This window comes from Labeo rohita, chromosome 6, assembly GCF_022985175.1.
Source record: "Labeo rohita strain BAU-BD-2019 chromosome 6, IGBB_LRoh.1.0, whole genome shotgun sequence".
In the NCBI taxonomy this organism is placed as follows: domain Eukaryota; kingdom Metazoa; phylum Chordata; class Actinopteri; order Cypriniformes; family Cyprinidae; genus Labeo; species Labeo rohita.
Genome location: NC_066874.1, coordinates 7,845,436 through 7,862,537, shown reverse-complemented (window position 1 = coordinate 7,862,537; position 17,102 = coordinate 7,845,436). Strand labels below are relative to the sequence as shown.

At 35.7% G+C, this 17,102-nt stretch overlaps 1 protein-coding gene across 1 annotated transcript in view; it reads right to left on the bottom strand.

The window, feature by feature from the left end:
- kcnh7 (potassium channel, voltage gated eag related subfamily H, member 7) overlaps positions 1–17,102 on the bottom strand; it is a 59,421-nt gene that overhangs the window by 5,687 nt on the left and 36,632 nt on the right. The window contains 6 exon segments of the mRNA XM_051112354.1: positions 35–143; positions 3,681–3,886; positions 9,217–9,469; positions 10,525–10,724; positions 12,219–12,618; positions 12,738–13,163. Of these exon segments, the coding sequence (XP_050968311.1) occupies positions 35–143; positions 3,681–3,886; positions 9,217–9,469; positions 10,525–10,724; positions 12,219–12,618; positions 12,738–13,163 (1,594 nt within the window).

Sequence of the window (17,102 nt, the reverse complement as noted above, 5' to 3'; positions counted from 1 at the left end):
AACGGATGCGAGGAGAACAGGAGAGGGTCCTGACCTGCGGAGCGGTCCCTCTTAAAGCAGGGTTTGGTTCTGACGTCAGGGTCTTCTGTGTCTTCTGAGTCGCTCACGGCTGTGTAAAGGTTCCTCTGAGAAGCCGTGGCTCCCTGCCACACACAAGACATCATCACATTAGGCAAAGCATTAAACGGACACTAACTTTATTTACTGCAGCAACATGAGGGAGGGAAAAACAGATTGGCTTTCTTCTGTGGAACACAAAAGCTGACTTTCTGAGGAATATCCAGAACATAGCATGATAGCATCATCAAAGTAATGAATGGCAAGAGGAACAGAGCAAAAATCAAGTCATTCGCTGACAATCTTGACATCCATTCTAATAAATCAATGGTCAACAGCCCACCAGAGAGCGGAGACAACAACATACATTTCAGTCTCTTTGTCACAAAAAATATAGTCAAGCAAGCATTGTCATTCTGCTATATGTGGAGATGTACAAAGTAATGAAATGTGCCTTACAGAAGCACAGTGCTAGATATATACATGGACTGCATACAGTAGGGATGCAACAATACAGTTAGTCCACGGTTCAATGCATGCCTTGGTTTTTAACCAAGGTTTTCGGCTACATAGATAGCTTGCCACATCAGTGTTTTTTTTGCATCTAATTAACAACAAAACACTCCTGTCAACCTATGTGCACTGGAAAAAGTGTGGATTATTATATGTCTGCTTAATATTTCTTTTGAGAGAGGTATTATTTTTCAGATTTTTACGCAAAATAGGATGGGTTTCATTCATACTGGACGCCAGAGGGTGCCCTTGTGCAGAAAATCCACATATGCGTCAAAGAGATAACACTGATGTTCCAGCCAGGAAATGTCTAATATGGATAAAGAAAGACTTATTGCATTTCATTAGAAGGGAAGATGCTCTGCAAGTGTTGCTTTCTCAAATATAAACAGGGAGGCATTTCCTCATCTCAGCACGTGAAATCACGGGCACACACAGAGCAAATTTTGAGAGTAATAAAACGAGGAAATTATTTAAAAGCAAAACCGAAAAACCACAATTCACAAGCGCGCATTGAACCGTGGATGTCGTACCGAACGGTTTGCTATTATATTGAGTATTGTGACATCCCTAGCATACAGTGTATCTAACATATTGATAGAAGTAATTTAATACATATATATAATTTATACATATACTTCACAACAATATTCAAAGGCTCTAATTCCTTAATTAATCTTAATTCCTTATTCTACGTGACCAAACTTTACATCCCTTCATCCTACCCCATACATACTTACTTACTTACTTACATACTTAATACCTTACTAACGATTAATAAGCAGAAATGTCCTTTAAAAAATCAACATCGTTTTGCATTGTGATGTAAAAAAATGATGTAAAATGGTTGCACTCTGTGAGATATTGGCACTACCTGTTAATATTTTTACTGCAACACAACTCAACTGGGAAGTTAAAATACTGATACGAGGAGCATAGCTACTGAAAGAGCTTACAGGTGGTGTTGGATATAAGTGTAGGCTTAAACCAAATGCCGTACCCAGGGTTCATACAGATACTGTAAAATAAAATTCCAGAACTTTCAAGGACTTTTCAAGCGCTACTTTTTTAATTTCCAACTTCAGTCAGGGATCTCACTTATAGTTTGATGTTTTTTTCTTACTGTTTAAGAAAAAAAATCTGAAAAAAGATTTGCAAAACTGCTTTGATTCGCGCTCCTAGGTTCCGATCTAAAGTAAAAGATTTGCGAACCCCCTCCAAAGTTCAGATCTAAATCAAATGATTCACGACCCACGCTCTGAAGTCCTGATTTGAATAATAACCATCACTTCAGGTCAGGACTCGGAGTGTGGATCGCGAATCATTCAATTCGCGGAATGATTCAAGAACCCGCTCTTGAAGTTCCAATCTAAATCAAATGATTCAGGATTCTACATACAATTGGATCACTTCGAAACAGTGAATCATTTTAAAAATTATTACAAGCGATGTTGAAATTCGAAAAATGAATGGCTCTTTAAATTTGATTTGGTTTTTGCTAGTGAATCGCTTGAAATGTAATGAAGTCACGGGCAGTGTTGGGAGTAACGCATTACAAGTAACGCGAGTTATATAATCAGATTACTTTCAAGTGACTAGTGAAGTAATGCATTACTTTTTAATTTACAAGAAAATATCTGAGTTACTTTTCCAAATAAGTAATGGCAGTTACTTTTTTTCCCATTTACTGATTGAAAGCTCTCCTGTCGCCATGTTGCGAGAAATCGGGAGTAAGATATAAAATATAACATTTATTAATTAATCTTACAAAAAAAACGATTCAGTATTCTTCAAAATGAATAAAAACAGTTAGATGCAACTCAGGATATGATGCAAACCAGCAGAAATTAAATATGTTAAATAATACAAATATCCATTTTTGTATTTAATCCAATTTTATTAACCAGTGTCTTTGCTGCTGACCTTCAGTGATCCAATTCAACCATACTAATAAAAAAAATTACCCAAGATAAACTAACATTTGTTTTTTTGTATTGCTGAAGAGTGTGGAACTTTCTTCTTCTGCGTTCTACTGTACAGACGTGAATTTACTTTTCCTCCAGCCTGAGGCTTTTGGTGTAAAAAGGCTTTTACATCTGACAAACAAGCAAGCCCTGCCCAGATTTAAAAAGTAGCACAAAAGTAACATAATTAGTTACTTTTTTAGGGTGTAACGCAATATTGTAATACATTACTTTTAAAAGTAACTTTCCCCAACACTGGTCATGGGTTTGAATCTGTTGGAGCGGTTCTGTCTTAAATGACTCTTAAATGTCTTAAATTTAACTGATTTGGTTCATCTGTTTCTCGTTTTGCGTCTTCGGCCATGTTTACATTCGGCCAACATTGTCAGTACTACTACTGGCTTAGCTTGATAGTTCTATGACATTAACTGAAATACACTATGATGTTTTTTAATTGCGTCAAAGGCATCAGGGCAAAAGTGGAGAGAACAAAGACGCAGGTCTTTAGGAAGTTTTATTTGTCAACAGACATCTTTACATTTTCTTCTCTTATTGCTAGGACATTATACATTATTTACATTATAATAAGCCATACAAGTCTTAATTCCCAGGTTTCCTTTTAAGACTTCTATTTGTAAACGTCTTCTACTATGAAGGACTATCTTCACATGTGAAAATTACTGCCATGATTTACAACATTCATTAGATGCCAATTGCTGTATATTACTTGAATATTGTTCAAATTAAATGTCATTACCAACATGCTACTATTAAAAACTGTTTCCTTCATTATCTATTTTTATCTACTGCAATGGTTGCACTGTAAATTTACATTTCATTGCACAGACTGCTGCATATTTTATAAGCCATTCTATTTCTATAACGTTGCTCTACACTATCATCTCCTCATCTCCCATGTCCTCACTTGTACCTAAGTGTCCACTTTGTATGCCCAAAACTACAGTAAATTGTCCTTGTATGATTAATAAAATCATATAGTTTTGTATTAATTGTGCACTTAGTTAATATCATAATTTAGGAACAAGTTTTGCTTAGTTTTCATAAAGCTTTATGTCATCAGTGTTAGCATGGAACATTTCATCTTCTTATTTAAAAACACTACACACTTCTAGTTTGCTGCTTTACCTTAGCATTCTCATCACGCAGGTTAAACGTGAGCTCCAGATTGGACAGGAAGTAGTCTGAGAATTCAGGATACATGTCCAGAACCTCCAGAAGATCCTCTCTGTGGATGGTGTGGAGGTCACAGTAGCTCAGTGCTCGAACATCTGCGTTGGCTTTCCCCGGTTTGGCGTACAGATGAATCATCTCTCCAAAAATATCATTCTTACCTGAGAGATGGGTATATAGAAATTAGAGGAGAAGAGAAGATAAAGCAATGAAGGAAAAGAAGGGAGAAAGTTCTCATATTAGTTTGTGACTATGTAAGCAAAAATTCACAGACAAAAAGGGGGCAATTGTAGTAGTGATGTATGAAGCACAGCACACACAGAAGTCACTTTCACCAAGCAGATTTTTTCAACCCTTCGCAACGTGAAGTTCCTAATTGCTTGGATTCCTTCTGAAATTTCTGCATTACAGTAAATGTTATCATACCTTATGTGTGTCAGTGCTTACCACAGAATACTACAGAATACAAAGTTATATAAGATGGCTAAAAAATATAAAAAGGCAATTGTGACTTTTTATCTCACAATTACAAATTAATAATATCTAAGAACTGTTTTGTGAGAATTTTGTGAAAATATTTTTTTAAATGTAATATGTGATTCTGTGCATTAATATAAATACAAAATGGGATGTACAAAAAATTTTAATGCATGAAATGTATTTGATGATACAGGCAGACCCTTTCAGCCACAAGACTAAAAATTTAGATAAAACTCAGAATTGCTTGATGTAAACTCATCATTCTGATAAAAAAAGTCAGAATTGCAAGATATAAACTCATTATTCTGAGAAAAATAAAGGAAAAAATAAAGAAAAAAGTAAGACGTACACTACCAGTCAAAAGTTTTTGAACAGTAAAATTGTACATTAGTACAAAATTTGAACATTAGTAAAAAATGTTTATTAAAGAAGTCTATTCTGCTCACTAAGCCTGCATTTATGTGATCCAAAGTACATCAAAAACAGCAAAATTTTGAAATATTTTTAATATTTAAAATAACTGTTTTCTATTTGAATAAAGTTTAAAATGTAATTTATTCCTGTGATTTCAAAGCTGAATTTGTGGCATTATTACTCCAGTCATATGATCCTTGATATGAATTCATTCTAATACTCTGATTTGTTGCTCAAAAATATTTATTATTATTATTATGTTGAAAACAGCTGTGTATAATTTTTTCAGGTTTCTTTGATAAATAGAAAGTTCAGATGAACTGCATTTACCTGAAATAGAAATCTTTTGTAACATTATAAATGTCTTCATCATCACTTTTGATCAATTTAAAGCATCCATGCTAAATAAAAGTATTAATTTCTATAATTTCTTTAAATAAAAAAAACAACAAAAAACAAAAAACTACTTATTAAAATGATATCCAAGCTTTTTAAAGGTACAGTGTATTATGTTACAAAAGCATTTAATTTCAGATAAATGCTAATCTTTAGATCACTTTATTCAGCTGTTTTAAATATTGATAATAATATAATAAAACATGTTTCTTAAACAGCATATTAGAATGACATCTGAAGGATCATGTGACACTGAAGACTGGAGTAATGATGTTGAACATTCAGCTTTGATCACAGGAATAAATTACATTTTAAAATATATAAAATATAAATAGATAGCAATTCATAAAATGTTTTAAATATTTTACAATATTACTGCTTTTGCTGTATTTTGGATCAAATAAATGCAGGCTTGGTAAGCAGAAGAGAATTCTTTAAAAAATCTTACTGTTCAAAAACTTTTGACTGGTCGTGTAAACTCACCAATCTAAAAAGAAAAATAATTAGTGACACGTAAACTCCAAATTCTGAGAAAAAAATCTGAATTGCGAAATGCCAAAACAGAATTTCAAGAATCTCTCTCTCCTTCGCCTTGCTCCCTTTATCAGGGGTCGCCACAGCGATTTGGCAGATTCGCCACAGTGATCCGCACAGGCGATTTGGCACATGTTTTACGCTGGATGCCCTTCCTGCCACAACCCAGCCCTGAGAGTGCACTAACTTGTCCCCAATGCTGGGACAACAGAATTTCAAGAATAAACGTCAGAATTACAATATAAATTCTAAGAAAAAAAAATCTAAATTCTAAAATATAAATAAAGTCGCAATGACTTTTTTTTATTCCATTGATTGCAAGCTCACAATTTGGGTAAAATGCATCTTGATAAACTCTGAGGATGTGATATTTCTGAAAGCGCTGCTAGCGTCCTGAGAACACGTGGCAAGAGAAAAGTCAAGGCCTGACAGCACATTTCTGTGGTGATACATATCAAAGGTCAGACCTGACAAAAAAACGACAGCCACCTGGGCAGCGGCCACCTGCCACCATATCTAAATCCGGCTCAGGGTTGTGGCTAAACCCATTAGTGCTGTATATTAAATATAAATTATCTGAGGCGAGGTATGATATTAGTGTAACAGAGTCCAGGCCAGAGCCAGAATTAGTGTACAGTGATGAAGTGTCCATCTGCAACACTTTCGTAAGACAATAGATTCTTGCTGAGGTAGTAATTCTTCAACTGAGACCTAAGAATACATATGAAGCAGGAGGTAGCTTCTCTCAGCAATTTCACGCAGTGTACAGCAAGTTTCTGCTGAGTTGCATGAGTGTGTAAGTGTGTGTCTCTTTTTCTTCCCCTGGCCTTATTCTGTTAAAGCCAGCTTGCGTAGGAAGAGAGATGGACCATTTAAATTCGGCTTACCCTGCTCCACCTGCCCGCGCACGGATGCGGCTGGAGACTCTCGAGCACGTGTGTGCGCGAGTTTAATAAATGTGCCTGTAAATAATGAAACTAGCGCTATCACTCGGGGCTCTCCGTCACACTAAGTGACACTTTGCAAATCTAATGAACAAGGGAAACATGCACCATACTGCCGTCACTCTCATTCCCGCATCTTCTTATTTAATTATAACCCTTCTCCTCCCTCGTTCTCTCACTTTCCTTCAGCTTTCCTCTATTTCAGTCTCTCTCCATCTATAAAAAACATGATGAGCTCATCACAGGAGAGATATCCTTGAATGAAGGACAGCACTTCTTTCATTAAGTCTCTTATTACCTTTGAGCCTCTGAGCTGTTTATATTAAATTTAGATGAGTGTGTGCAAGTGCCATATTGTAAGTCAACCCATTTTCCACAGCATTCCAGTAATCCACTATTTGGACATTAATACTGCACTTCTTATAGGATACATATACATATAAACTACATACTACATTTGTCCTTCAGTCCTTTTGTCTCTTCCATCACTTCCAGACGTTTAGAGAGTAAAGCCATCAGCATTTGTAAACCACTTAACTTCCAAAAGGCAAAATGTTTAGCTAGAAATAATGTAGGCAGGTCTTATTTTTATACTTTTTGGATTTGATTAGATGGCAAAATTTGGTAGATGATGATATACTACATTTCTCTTCTTGTGTGGTCTTGGTTACATGAGCAAATTAAGTTATTTTGGAAAAGTTATTACATTTTGATGAAAGATAATGATTTTTTTTTTAATAATATGCACTAAGGACATTTATTGTGTGGTGGAAAATCATAGTGGCTACAAATTTGGCTCAGTAACCAAACTCTGTTTAAAATACATATTTTAATCACAGCTAAGTTTACATGCACTCAAATAGTCAGTTTTTAATCAGACTGATGTCTCAGTTGGGCCAAAAAGCCTTTATGAGGTGAATTAAACTTCGTTTTCTGATTGAGAGGGATGATTTAGATCTGAAATAATCATAAACAGTGAAGAATTAAGCATGTAAACATGTTGACAATTCAACTACTATCTTGTGCACATGCAGAGTGCAGTGATATGTATGTTTATATACATTACACAACATACAAATGTGGAGATCAAAATTAGTGTACAACCTACAACTTCTTACATTTCAAGGTCACTGCCCTTGTAAAAAAGAAATAGATTTAAAATGCATTTATTTATACTAAGTATAGTTCAAGTCTATTAACAAATTTACTGACATATCGTCAGAAAAAAAAATGTAATGAAACTTCATTTGGAGAACTACTTGTGCACAATGCACAATTCTTAATATTAACCCTAAAATATATTTTAGTGTTACTATTGATGAAAACTGTATGATCTTTAAATAATAGTCTTTAAATGCAAAATATTTAAAGTGTACATAAGTATACTTGCAATAGCTCCACTTTAGCACATTCAAATATACTCAAGTCTATCTTTAGTTGAACTTTAGCACTACTTCAGCACAATTAAAGTGCATTAAGTACAAAATTAGTTGTTCCAATTTAGCAAGTTAAAATATACCAATTTAGTAAACTAAAAGTACAGTTGCAGGGTATTTTTATTAAGTACATAATATGTAAATATATTTGTAGTTTACTCAGCAGGAAATAAATGTATTTTAAATACATTTCAGTATATTTATTTTTCACTAGGGTGCAAAGTCCTATTTGCCAAAGGGATGACCCTTTCAGCCACTACAAGAGAAGCTGGTCATTTCAAATCTGTGATTTCTTGAATTTTGCAGGTTTATATTGATACTAATTCATTCAAGTCCCCCCAAAAGGCTGGTCGTCCACGTAAGACAAATGTATGAGAAGACAGGATAAGAAATTAGAGAGTCTCAACAGGGAATCGGTTTAACACTGCAGCTGGAATTGCTTGACAGTTCAATGCTGAACAGGGTAACGATCCGTATCGAGGCATTTTAAGAGTAGCCAGACTGAAAGCGCACTCTGCTGTGATCGAGCCTTTTAACAGCAGAAAGAATCAAAAGGCAAAGTTCACTTTTGTTGAGGAATATGTTGTGTGAAGAGAGGAGAACTGGTCCAAGGTTCACTTTAGTGACATGCTGTTTGGTGTCAAATTGGGAAAAGATTAGTGCGTAAAGCCTAAGTGCGTAAAGAAGTCTGTGAAAGTTGCAGGAGGAAGTGTCATGATTTAGGGGATGTTTTCTACAGCAGGAGTTGGGCCTCTTATACAGCTACATGGCAGTTCAGAAACTCTTTCAGCAACATGCAGTTCCTTCCCCGCAAGCATCTCCCAATCAGCCTGCAATTTGTATGCAAGACCATGCCCCTGTCACAATGCAAAACAGGTAAAGCAGTTCCTTGAAGCTAAAACCACTCAGTGTTTGCCAGGCCAGACTCCTGATCTGAACCCAATTCTCTAGTTAAATACTTGGCAACAAAGTTATGGCTAAGAAGGAAGAGTGAACCAAGATCACACCAGCGCAGTGTGAGAAACTAGCGATGTCCTGTGGCCGCAGATGTGCCATTCATTCAAAACAAGGGCCTCTACACTTCCTACTAATTTCTGACAGCTGTAACCCTCTAGAATTTTAGCTGTAATCTTTTGTGTTACAGTGATACTTGTTCTCTAATTTGGATCCCAGTGTTTTCCACAAAATAAAGATTTTTGTTGAAATGTTAGTAGAACAGTGGTACCTACAGCTAAAATTATTATTATAGACTTACAGTGAAAGTTTGTTTAATTGTTCATTGCTCACCCAGGATGGCCACCACTATGTCATCTCTGAGAATCTCGATGGATCCCCTTGCCACAAAGTAGAGAGCCGTGAGAACGTCCCCGCAATGCACCAACGTGTCACCCGGTGGGGCATGAGTGGTCTTAAAGCGCATTGCCAGTGCCCGTAGGCATCCTTTGGTCGCACCGCGGAAAGCTTTGCAGCTCTGGAGCAAAGTTTTATTCAGATGAAGACAGATATCAGCCTGCAGGCACTCTGGAAAGCCCTTCAGTACCTGCAGAGAGGGAAAAGAAAGAGAAAAAGACAGAAAGAGTGTTTCCCATGGAGAAAAGCAGAAGGAGGGCAGAATGATTGCAGGTTTTAAGAGCTTTGCGTTAGAGCTCAGATTATACAATGCTAATATAGCCCTGTCTCCCTCAACTACAAATACATAAAAGATGGAGCACAGTATGAATGCATCTGGGATCCTTTGTTTCTGCTGCATTGCACTGTGTTTGCCTTTGATTTGCTTTTGCTTCATATAATGATATACAGCACATCAAGCAGAGGAAAATGCAACTGCCACTTATGTTTTCCCCAAATTTTTCTGATTCATCTAAACAAAAAAAAGACTAAAAAAAAAAAACACTGTTTCAAACTGCATTTGGGATGTCTGCCAAGGAACAAAGGCTGCCATGAAAACATATTAATCGGCAGTAACTATCTATCTGACTGACTAACTAAACAATCTCATGCCTAATAAAACGGGAAATGTCAATATGACCTAGGTCCATCAAAGTGAAGCTGATTTAACTGAAGGAAAATAACTGAAATGGAACCGGGCAAATGTCTGTGTGCAGAATGAGTCACAGTAGACATGCCATTAGCTTTGTAAACAGAGCTTTTGATTTAACATCAGTCTTCAAATGGACCAAACTTTAATTACTTTAATTGGTTATAACATTTAAACTATGCTTACCTTATAAATATGCTCACGGTTAGACATGCACAGTTTAAAATCAACGGCATGCTTCAATACAAATATACAGACATTAGGAAAACATTTAAGATAAAATGACCGCAGCTATTTTTGGGTCAAAAGCAAACATTAATCTATACCTCCTGCTCACCAGAGTGTTGAAGTCAGTCCGTTTGAGTGCGTATAAGAAAGAGACAATGCATATCAGATCACTGCGTAGACACATGAACACATTTGACATTAATACTCTGTGACTGAGACACATACTAGAGAGCTAACACACTGACACATACTGTACACACTGTCTGATAAATGCATTTATTTATCCAATGACAGAAATTCACATTAAGGGGGAAAAACCTGACTCTTACCATGTTCATGTCGATGCCATTGGTATATGTCCATGCGTGTTGGAAGTACTCCTCCAGTCTTTGTCTCAGCGGGTTAGGGATCTGGTGGAAGCGAATAAATTCTTTGACCCGAAGCATCTGCAGATGGTACCGAGCTGTTCCTGAGTACAGTCGCTGAATTATAGCAGACACATTCCCAAAGATACTAGCATACATCAGAGCTAAAACACAAAGAGAGATGGCAATGGTCATTTATAAAGTCAAGTTTGAAGTTTGAATGCACACACACACACACGGTCAGCTATCCTTGTAAGGACTCTCTATAGGCGTTAATGGTTTTGTACTGTACAAATCATATTTTCTATCGTCCTACACCAACCCTATACTTAAACCTGCCCGTCACAGGAAACGTTCTGTAGTTTTACTTTCTCAAAAAAAAAAAAAAAAACTCATTTTTTATGATTTATAAGCTTTTGTACCCATGGGGACCTCAATTTAGGTCCCCAACGTTATATACATTTATATACGCATGTATATATACACACACACACACACACACACATATGTGACCCTGGACCACAAAACCAGTCTTAAGTCGATGGGGTATATTTGTAGCAATAGCCAAAAATATATTGTATGGGTCAAAATTATAGATTTTTCTTTTATGGCAAAAATCATTAGGAAATTAAGTAAAGATCATGTTCCATTAAGATATTTTGTAAAATTTCTACTGAAATATATCAAAACCATTATTAAGAATTTCATTTGGACAACTTTAAAGGTGATTTTGTCAATATAAGCACACTCATGGAACACTAGTGAAAATGATTTACACAAAACGATCAATTATAAAGTATATTAAAATAAATTATATTAAATTATAAATTATATATAAATTTATTATATTGTATTATATTATATTATATTATATTATTAGTGCTGTCAATCGGTTAAATAAATTAACTAATTAATAATACATTTTTTCTTAAATTAATCACGATTAATTGTAATTAATCCCACCGAATATTAAGGTTTTTAAATATATTATATATTGCAGGTATTTCACATTAAATCTTCACATTTATCCTCAAACAACATAAAGACAGTATATTTAGACAGTATAAGATTTGTTAAATATTTTTTGACTGAATGTGACTATCACAGATACCAATATTACTGATGTCTCCAGGAAACTCTTCTTTTCTTCCTAATATTTAACTATTGGCTATAGCCATTCAACATTACAGTAATTAAGAACTATTAGAAATAACTTCTAATTTAAGTGAACTTAAAACAGTTGTCACATAAACCCATTATTTACCTGTGCCCTTCAGCAAGAAGGAAATATACAGAAATTGAACAAAGTTATCAAACACTAAACTAAATTAAATATAGATGAATGATTTCTTCTTTTTTCCTTTGTTCATTGATTAATAGACATCACAGCAGCTGGGTTATTAGGTTATTTGGCTGCTCTTACTGCTATTACTTTGAGCTGCCACTGCTGAACATTTAACTACGTTAAATATTTTTAACACTGTAAAACTGGAAAAATTAATCGCCTGCTTTAACACGCTAATTTTGACAGCACTATATATTATATTATATATATATCCTGTTTAGGAACTGCTAAGATTAAACTGACTTAAAAAGCATTCCTGTTTGCTATACTGGTCATTTTGGCATAAGTTTAATTTTAATTTCTTGATACCCACAGCCAATGAGCATGACACAGATGGAGAAGATCTTCTCTGAGTTGGTATTTGGCGACACGTTTCCAAAGCCCACGCTGGTCAGACTGCTGAATGTGAAATACAGTGCTGTCACATACTTGTCTTTGATTGAGGGGCCTGAGGAGAGGTCGGTGCCATTGTACTGCTTGCCGATAGATATGGCTAGATTGTCCAACCAGCCGATTGTGTGATCCAGATAGTGCTTCTCCACATTGCCGATCGCATACCATATGCAAGCCAACCAATGAGCGATCAGTGCGAAGATACACATGAGGAGCATTAGGACAGCTGCCCCGTACTCTGAGTAACGATCCAGCTTCCGTGCCACACGGACCAATCGGAGCAGTCTGGCAGTCTTTAGCAGGCCAATCAGAGTCGTGGTCTAATCAAGAAGTTTAAGAGCAAACATTCATGAGAAGTTTTGTTTCATATTTGTTCAAATCGTTCACTCAAAGTATGAGCAAACAAATCAAACCACACAAATACACATGCACTGCTCACCTCTTCTGATCCTCCCTCAAATATGAGCAGGTCAAACGGTATGGCTGCCACCATGTCTATGAAGAACCATCCCTTGAAGTAATGCACTGCTATCTTAGCCGGATGACTAACTACCTCTTCGTTGGCGTTAACATACGTAGTCCTGAAATTTATAAGAATGTCTACGATAAACATGATGTCCACTATGAGGTCCACCACATTGAGCGGGCTGCAGGAATAGCCACACTCTCGTCTCTTCTGCTCCTCCACGTCGTTGAGGAGGAAGGCCGCGCTGTAGGGTGTGAAAACAGCGGTGTAGATGACTAGCAGCAGAATCAGCCAATCCCAGACTGCCTTAAAGGGGCTGTAGTGTAGGATGGTGAACTTGTCGATGCGTGGCGTCTGAAGCTTATACTCTGGAAGAACGTCGGCGCCTAGCGACAACACCTGAAGCATGGAGATGCGGTTACTATGACAACAATGGTACTTTTATATTTTGTACCTATTAACAGATATCAGAAGCTGCAAAATCAGAGACTGGAAGTAACACAGTGACTCATGTATGAAACGTACACATTATTAACTTCATGCGGTAGAATGTGATTCAGATATTCATGATGTTTACCTCATACATTTTGAAATGAGAAATGATGTTATCAGCATAGCAGTTTAGTCATGTTTTTGTATTTTAGAATGTTTTTAAAATTTGGGTCACACTTTAATCTGGGAACCAATTCTACTACCCGTCTACCTCAATAAACTTGTGGATTTGCTGCTTATTAATACTAAGCTAGTTGTTAAGTTTAGGTATATAAAAATATGGTCATATAGAATAAGGCACATATGTGCTTTATAAATACTAATAAACAGCCAATATGCTAGGAATATGCATGCTAAGCAACTAGTTACCGAAGCTAAACTATATGAATTTATGCAAATACTGATGAGCACATTATCTAGGATTATTTGAAAATGATCCAAAGAGCATCTTGTTCTTCATTCTAAACCAAGGAGCTACAGAGGGTTTGTGGGATAATAATAATTGAAAACACCTTAATAAAAATGAAACTTCAACTTCAATGCTTTTCTCATTCAGCAAAATAATGACTTTATATGATCTTTTTTTTTTTTAATTGATTTGTGATTAATTTGCAAATTAAATCACTGCTTTAAATATTAATGTTACAAATTTGTATATTTGACTAGTGATATTGTTAATTTCCAGCCTTACACCGTGTCCTAACTACACACAAAGCATCTTTTCCATGTTAATTTGAGTTTTTGTCTTAACTAGCTGACGTTTTCTATTTTAGAAACGGTTTCTATTTCTGCAAAGTCGTGGCTGGAACAACAACATACAAACTATGACAATCATAATCTCAGGTACTGATTATGTGCTTTTTTCAGTGTAAAAGTGTAAAAGTGTCTAATAAGAGTGTGAAAATCATATTGTGTGACATTTATATCCATACTGAACGCAACAACAGACAGTTTACCTCACATCTTGAAAATAAATTTAAGAAAACATATACATTAAAAATGTGAACTCAATGCAAACCAATACGTGTTTTCCATGACAAAGATGATATCGGTCACTCAATATTTAGTTTTAACAATGCTAAAAAGGTTTAATATTCATAAATTAGATTACAAACTTGCACATTTCATTGAGAGTGCAGTGCACTTTTGGACTCCTGAATGGCTGTGATATTTTTAGTGATTCTGTCACGTCACTGTCGTGTTGCGTCTGGTGTGGACAGCCAAATTGTTTGTTGATGGAATCTTTACGCGTCACATGTAGTGAGGACATAGTGTTATTTTCAATTGCTACATGACCATTTTTAACCCTCTCTGACCCTTAGAACTGAACACACTGCTTTTGCTACCGTACCGTTAAGACTTGAAGTAAATTAGTAAGCATAGTTCATAATGTTGTGAACGTAATCATTGGTCAGGATGCTTTGCAATTATAGAGCATGTCTATTTAGTACTCAGCAGTCACTGAGCTCCTTCATTTTAATAGAGCATTATACTGTATGTCTACCTTATAGATATTTTAGGAAACTAAAGAGAGGGAGCAGTACATCATACTTGTGATGCAAATTTCATGATCTAGCTCTCAGATGGTAATGTGAAAGCAGAGAGAAGGCCACATGGTGATGGGTCACGGCCGAGGCAGCCATGAGTTAATCACGGACCACAGCACACCATCCAGCCAGAGAAAAAATGACATACAGAAAGACTGTTATGTCCTTCCCATCAGGAAACCAGTCTGAATGGACAGGACCAGTCTGGGTGTTGTTCAGTGAGCAAATGAATGCACAGGCATTATATATACCACATTATTACAGAATACAGAAATACCCTGGAAGCTTATTATTACAAATGAGTCAAGACCTACCTTGATCATTACAGCAATCTATGACAGCATACGTGTGGGACACACTAGGACAATCTCAATGTCACAGAGGCAATTCTCATATAGCCATCCTCTCCATTCCTCCACTGATACAGAGAGGATGAGAGACAATTTCCTCTTGCTTTCAGTGACAGTAATTGCCAAGCCTTCAGCTAGCCTGTGTGTGTATTTGTGTGTCATGGAGGGTGTTTCTCATTCTCACACACACACACATACACATACACGTACACAACTGCACAAACTGGATGAATAACATAGGTATCTGCTGGGAGGCCCATGGGCTGCAGCCACTAAGAGGTCGTATGTTATACTTTTAATAGTGAATGTCATTTGATAAAAACCATGAGAGGGACCACAGGGAGTTAGAACAAGAAAATGCTTCATATAAGCAAACTACCCTTCAAAAGTTTATGGATGGCAAGATTTGTTGAATGTTTTTGAGAAGAAATTCTTATGCTCTGTATACTGGATTTATTTATTTGACAATTTAACATAACTGTTAACTATTTTAATATATTTTAAAGTGTAATTTATTCCAATGCTGGCAAGGCTGAATTTTCAGTATCATTATTCGGGTCTTCAGTGTCACATGATCCTTTAGAATATGTTGATTTGCTGCTAAAGAAACATTTCTTATTATTATCAAAGTAGAACAGTTGTGCAGTTGAATACATTTTTTTTCATGATTGAAAGTTCAAAAGAAAAGCATTTACTTAAAATAGAATATTTTTAAATATTTATTTTTGGTATTTTTGCCATTAGAGACAGGATATGAGATCTGACGGAAAGCAAAGTGGAAGAGAGAGGTTGTTTTTGTAACAATTTTAATGTCTTTTAATGTCTGTCTTTTGATCAACTAAATGGACCCTTGCTGAACAAAAGTACAGTATTCATATCTTTCAAAAAAACAAACAAACAAACAAACAAACAAAAAAAACATAAATGACACCAAAAATAAACATAATCTGTTATTATGTTGCCTATCTGTTACCTAATCTGTTATTGTCCAAATTATTTAATGTATGTTTAATAAAAAAAAACTCTATTTTTGTGTGAAATGTCTTTAGAATACATTTTCTCAAAAAAACATATCACATACACTGACATTATTATTTCTCAACAACAGTTTCGAGTAGAAACATTTTTATATTGTATCATTAGAAAGTGACTTTTCATCCAGTGCATAAAACTCAGCAGGTCACAAATGCAATGTATTGACTGATGCCATCATAATTAGTAGAATAATTGGAGCTGGCTGTAAAGCATGTGTTCTCCTAATTACTGTATTTGTACTTGTGAGCTTGTCTGTGTATCACTTGACAAGCTGTGTCCTGCCAAATTACGTCATCCATGCAGTGGATAAATAAATGATTGGGGTTTAATTATTAATCAATAATGCAGTGCGGTAATCAAACTCTTGCTTTTAGTGACCTTTGTTGGCTTACTTCAGATTCAGCTTTACAGTGTGTCCACAAGTTATGTTTATCTCTAAACTATTATTGTGGATAGCTTGGTTATTTTTAATCTAATATGGATGTGTTAAAAAAAAACACATGGAACATTGCATGTGAATATACTGCAAGTGACTTCTCTGAGCTGATGAACTTTTCTGAGTTTAATAACTTGAGGATTTCATTACTAAGAAGAGTATAAAGAGATGTATTTAAAAAGAGGCATATTAAAAAAGGGGTCAATCAGAAAGAGTAAAATCACGTTCGGCATAAAGGTTGCGGGCGCGTGGGAGGCTGCATTTCAGGATTAGATGCCAAGACCCAGTTTAATTAGAGTCCAACTCTTCAACCAGCACGACACAAAGAATGGAAAAGACGAAACGAGCCATCTGTGTGTGTAACTGGCCATCTGGTTAGTTACAGGCAACAAGTCTATAATGTGGCAAACAAACAAAAACAGCACCACTGACAGAAATAGACAGAAGAGGAGGGAAAGAGATACAAACTGAGCCAATA